Genomic DNA, 5,778 nt, shown 5'->3' on the forward strand with positions numbered 1-5,778 from the left:
CAAAAACCCCATCTGTCCCTTGGTATTCCTGCATTTATGAATAATTTCCTGTGCAATCACAATGTTATCTGAGATATGCCTGCCAGGTACAAAGCTTACCTGGTTAGGGCTTATCCACTTATTCATCAAAGGTCTGATTCTTTGCACTAAGATTTTTGAAATAACTTTATAGATGGTGCAACAGAGACTAATTGGTCTGAATAAATGCATATGTTGTGGCCCTTGAGTTTTAGGAACAAGGGTTATCAAAGTATGATTTAAGCCAGGAGGTATCTCACCAGTAGTGAAAGCTGCTTTAACAATATTGAAGATGTCCCTTGAGCATAAGTTCCATTGTTTCTGGAAAAAGAGAGCAGGGAAGCCATCCACACCAGGGGCTTTTAGACTACCAATTTTGAAGAGAGAGTTATGGACATCAGCTATAGTAATAGTTCTATCCATCCTCTGAAGTTCATTGGCATTGATAGCAGGAAAAAGAATAGGAATGTGGCCCCTCAGGTCCGGTCTTCCTTCTGCTGCAAATAATTGTTGAAAAAAGTCCTTGGCTGTAGCTTTCATAGTGGCAGGATCATTTGACCAAATCCCCTCAGAGTTGAAAAGGCCATCAATTTTATTCCTCCTCCTTCTAACCATGGTAGTTAAATGAAAAAATTTGGTGTTCCTATCACCATCCTGCAGCCATTTGTCTCTAGATTTTTGCTTCCAAAAAATAGCCTCCGCATCCCTTATTTGATCATACTGAGAAATCAACTCTTTTTCAAGATTTTGCAGTGAAGGGCTATTGTTCCTTCCCAGATTCTTCTGAATTCCACAGATTCTGGCCAGTAACCTCCGTTTTTTCCTAAAGATATTACCAAAGACATCCCTGTTCCAGTCAGATAGGGTTGTAGCAAGTGAGTTGGTTTTTTCTATAGCATTTCCAGCAGTACCATTCCATGTGTCAGTCACAACAGAGCAGAAGTTATCATGTTGAAACCACATAGCCTGAAATCTAAAAGGAGTATTAATTCGGGTATGTCTGTTATCGGGCTTCAACCTGAGTAGAATCGGGCAGTGGTCTGATTTCATTCAAGCAAGATGGACAATACAAGCATCAGGGTATAAGATCCTCCATTCATCAGTGCAGAAGCTTCTATCCAATCTCTCTTTAACCCAGCTAGTAGCCCACGTATAATCAGCACCTTGGTAGCCCATATCAATCACACCACTTCTGCACACCCAATCTTTAAGACCACCAAAATGTCTTATAGGAGCACCACCAATTTTGTCAGCATAAGATAGCAGTTCATTGAAATCTCCAAGTAAGACCCATGGGAGAGCATGTTGACGTCTCAAATTATCCAAATAAGGCCATAAAGTGCTTCTGGAGGTATTGCAAGGGCTAGCATATATTCCAGAAAGAAGCCACTGTTGGTTTCCCACACCACACACTTTCACAGTAATTGATTGAAAAGTAGAGTCAATAACATCAATATCCACTCTAACTTTATTCCACAACAACCATATACCACCAGAGAATCCCTCAGACTCCATTATTTTAAAATCAGAGAAGCCTAAGTTTAGGAGAAGTTTTTTTGCTTTTGCAAATTGAACCCTTGGTTCACATATAATCAAAACATCAACTTTATGCATTTTCACTAAATCTTGAATAGCAGATCTAAATTTGTCACCTCCAGCCCCTCGAGCATTCCAAAAGATAACGTTATCCATATAAATATAATAGGGTGGGCAGGGAAGTCCCAAGATTAAGAAATCACCATGTCCTCCCCACCTTGAGAGCGCACAGTGTGCTGATCCACAGTCATTTCAGCAGCAGGATTTTGCATATTATCATCTGAACCCACCTGGTTCTGGTGATCCTTCTCACCAACAATTTCTAGGCCCCCATTCTTTAAATTATGCATGTGGGAATTTTCCTCAGGAGGTTTATTACCACAAACAACATTATAAATAACAGGGTTTGGTTCAGAGAAATTACCAGTCATGATACTGCCTCCGAGAGACCCTCCCTTGAAAACTCCCTTCATCACAGAGAAGGCAGCAATACTTGCAGGGGCCTCGAGATTGTAAGTTTCAGGTTCCTGTCCTGCACCATTCTTCAGTTTTGAACCATGAGCAGAAGCATTTGTATTGCCTCCTTTGTTGGATATTTCTTTTAAAGGCGCCCTACTCTTTGTTGATTTTTTCTTGGTGGTCACAGAAGAGCTACTTTCTGCAACAGTTTTGGCTCTCATTTTTGACTCTTTTGCTGCCATTTTCCCAGCTTTCTCCTGCACCTGCTTCCAGACCTTAACAATTTTGGGTTCATTTGAATCTGCCACATAACCAAAGATTGGTTCGGTAATAGGATTGACCTTTTCTGCCTTTTCTAGATGGTCTTCAACAACTTCATTCTGCAAGGGAGCAAATCTAGAACCGGTCACAGCTTTCCCTTTTGCTTTGCTTTGGCTAGAATTTGGTGTCTTTCTATTTTTGTAGTTCATTATCATCCATGGACCCATGCTATCTTTTACCACCTTGTTAGAAGGGCTACCAATAATATCGTTGAATATCACAGTTTGCTGCACATCATTGGAGGACTTAGAAATAGCTCCCTGTATATCCACCTCAGAATTCTTGCTGGGGTTGTTCTCAACAGTTCCCATGGTATCATTAGGCTTTCCGGTTGTAGCATTATGTTGCATATCATCTGGCCTCTCGCTCAAATAAGGGCACTTATCTCTGACATGCCCGTAAACCCCACAGTTGAAACATATTGTGGAGATACCTTCATAAACCACACCAAAAGGTTTCTCATCCAGTTCCACAAAGGGTTTTAGAGGTTCATTCAGATTGATTTCCACACAGATTCTACAGAATTTCCCACGAGCTTGTGCCAGTGTGTGCTGATCAACTCGAACAACTCTGCCAATCAAACTACCAATTTTCTCCATAGTGAACTGTTTGAAATACTTCACTGGCAAGCCATTAATCCGAACCCACACAGCCATATTCGTAATTTTTTCTTCAAAAGGGTCAAATTTTGGCCTCCATCTTTGAACCACCAGAGTTTGTCCTGCAATAATCCATGGTCCATTGCACAAAGCATAATTCATATCTTCACATAATTGAAATTTCACAATGAAGAAAGAGTTGGGTAAATCCACCAATTGCCATCGCCCTTTTAGTGCCCATTTTCGGGTTAGAGCTTTCCTCATGAATTCATAAGCATCATCAGAATTGGGTCGACCCATTAGCTTCACAATCACAGCACAGTTCCAATCAAGATCAAGCTTTGCTTCAACCCTTTCAGAGAATGAGATGTTTGGACCAACAGTTCCAGCAGTAATTTTGTAATCATCTTCATTCAGAGCAAACTCCTCCATCATCGCCGTAGATAAGCGAGAGTCAAGAGGTTGCAGAAGTGAGCTTGCATAGCTCATCGGGGATTTGATGTGAGTTGTGTTCGGCGAGGTGGTCTCCATAGTTGGTGCAAAAACAGTCTGTACTTTCTGAACTTCTGCACATATTGAATCATCATATCGTGTTCGTTTGAGTTGGATTGAAGTACCTGAGGCCTCCCCACCACCCCCCGGGGGAGTGGCAGAGAAAAGAAACATTGTTGTGGTCGTTGCTGCGCAGTAGGTTTCGCAAACGGAGCTGGATGGCAGATCCGGCGAGGATGCAGCGGTGGTTACAAGATAAGGGTTTCAGAGTCGGGCGCGTGGGGCGCGTTCAGTCATGAGGAGATGCAAACCATTTGCAAATGTTGGCTTTTTCTTGGTAAATTTCTACTGCTTATAAGTTAATCTTTCCATTACTTTATCTCTTTTGGCAAACTAATTATTTCATCACTAGTGGCAACCCATTCAACAATTTGTGAAATAAAACGAAATTTGGAAAATACTGAACAGAAATGTTGGTCAAAGAAAGAGTTAACAACATTCGTAGAAAACAAATAGTTAGTGCTTTCCAGCTGCAAATGCATTATTACTACTTGGACCGGAAAGTGAGAGGAAAAGAAAAGGAAAGGCCGACGGGGCCATCCCGCCAAAAGCAAAAGCAGAGAGTAAAAGAGAAAGAAAGGTAGGAATTTGGAACCCAATTCCCACTCAACTGAGAAACCACCAAAATATTTGAGATTTGCCTGAGCAGAGTTTTGTTGGTTCATCATGGCTCTGTTCCGAGGTCACAAGGCCTCCCTTTCCAAATATACTACCTCTCCTTATCCATATAGCTATCACGTATTCTTTAGCTTCAGAGGTGAAGACACCCGAAAGAACTTTACTGATCACCTCTACACGGCCCTTGTCAATGCCGGATTTCATACTTTCAGGGATGGTCCTGAACTCGAGAGAGGGGAGAATATCAAGGAAAAGCTTGAGAATGCCATTCGACAGTCCCGAAGTTCTGTCATTGTGTTTTCGAAAGACTACAACTCTTCCAGATGGTGTCTGGATGAGCTTGTCATGATCCTTGAACTCAAGAGGACCTCCGATCATGTTGTGTTACCGGTCTTCTACGACATCGATCCATCCCATGTGAGGCAGCAGGCAGAGACTCTTTCAAAGGTTCCTAAATACCAAGAAAATCAATCGTCGGAGAAGTTGAATGGATGGCGGGCAGCGCTTAGAGAAGTTGCAGATCTAGCAGGCATGGTTTTACAAAATGAAGCTGACGGGTATGTAAATTCATCAAAACCTAAGCTTTGATTGATTACTAACAACTGTATTTACCTATCAGTTAATTGTTGATATATTATTGTTTTGATTGCAATTTGTAGGCACGAGTCAAGGTTCATCCAAAAGATTGTTACAGTGATTCAGGAAAAGCTAGGTCGTGTGCCCCTAAGCGATGTCCTGGAGGAATTACAGGAGAAGTTGTTATCTGTTAACCCTGTTCTTGATGACGCCGAGGGTAAGCAACTGAAATTCCAAACAAGTGTGAAGCCATGGCCCCATAAGCTTAAAGAGGCTGTCTATGCTGCTGAGGACCTGTTGGAGGAGATCAAAACAGAAGCCTCGAGGCTAAAGATAGAACACGATTATGGGAGTAGCACGAGTAAGGTACAAGATCAGCTCATCTCTACTCCGTCTCATGCTTTTGACCCAGCATTAACATACCCCAGGATAAAGAAAGTTCTTGAAAGACTAGACAACATTACGAAGCAGACAAAAGATGTTCTGGCTTCGGTAGTAACCGCTGGACACAGAGTATCACAAACACTACCATCAACTTCTTTGGTAGGAAGGTCTGTGTGTGGAATAGATGAAGAGAAAGAAAGATTGGTTAAATTATTGCTATCAGATGATAAAATAGGTGTGATTCCTATTGTGGGTATGGGTGGGATCAGAAAGACCACCCTTGCCCAGTTTCTATACAATGATGTCAGAGTGCAGCAACAGTTTCCAATTGATGGATTAGACTAGATCATCCCATCAATCTAGACCATTTACTTTTCCAGACTAAACTGCTAGACAAAATTGCTGAAAGAGAAGCATGAATGTTTAAGTTTGAACTTGTAGCCGAAAGGTCTATTAGTCTATATTTAAAGTGGTACAAATCTGTTGGCATGATTATATATAGATGATTATTTGTACTGCAAAAATTGCAAGACAAAACATGGTTCATATCCTAAGTGCCATGAAAACCATTCCGGTGCTTTTGCTTTGTTGTTTCATGACTCTCCTTTTTGAGCTTGCTTGTGCTGCACCACCTTATGATGTCCCTGCTTATAATATATGCTCAGGTGTTACTATAATGACTATGCAGGTGATAGTACGTTCCAAGGAAACCTTG

At 41.4% G+C, this 5,778-nt stretch overlaps 1 protein-coding gene across 1 annotated transcript; it reads left to right on the forward strand.

The window, feature by feature from the left end:
* The first annotated feature begins 4,151 nt into the window (after nt 1–4,151).
* Nucleotides 4,152–5,408, forward strand: LOC133716527 (disease resistance protein ADR2-like). Its single transcript, XM_062143229.1, has 2 exons — nt 4,152–4,660; nt 4,763–5,408. The coding sequence occupies exons 1-2, from the start codon at nt 4,152–4,154 to the stop codon at nt 5,406–5,408; spliced, it is 1,155 nt and encodes a 384-aa protein (XP_061999213.1).
* The last annotated feature ends 370 nt before the right edge of the window (nt 5,409–5,778 follow it).

Source organism: Rosa rugosa, chromosome 6, assembly GCF_958449725.1.
Source record: "Rosa rugosa chromosome 6, drRosRugo1.1, whole genome shotgun sequence".
Lineage (NCBI taxonomy): Eukaryota > Viridiplantae > Streptophyta > Magnoliopsida > Rosales > Rosaceae > Rosa > Rosa rugosa.

Excerpts from the sequence above, each read along its gene's own strand:
- LOC133716527 (XM_062143229.1), top strand. The coding sequence starts at position 4,152 with ATGGCTCTGTTCCGAGGTCACAAGGCCTCCCTTTCCAAATATACTACC. Across the intron at positions 4,661-4,762 it reads TTACAAAATGAAGCTGACGG|GCACGAGTCAAGGTTCATCC; the intron begins GTATGTAAATTC and ends TGCAATTTGTAG.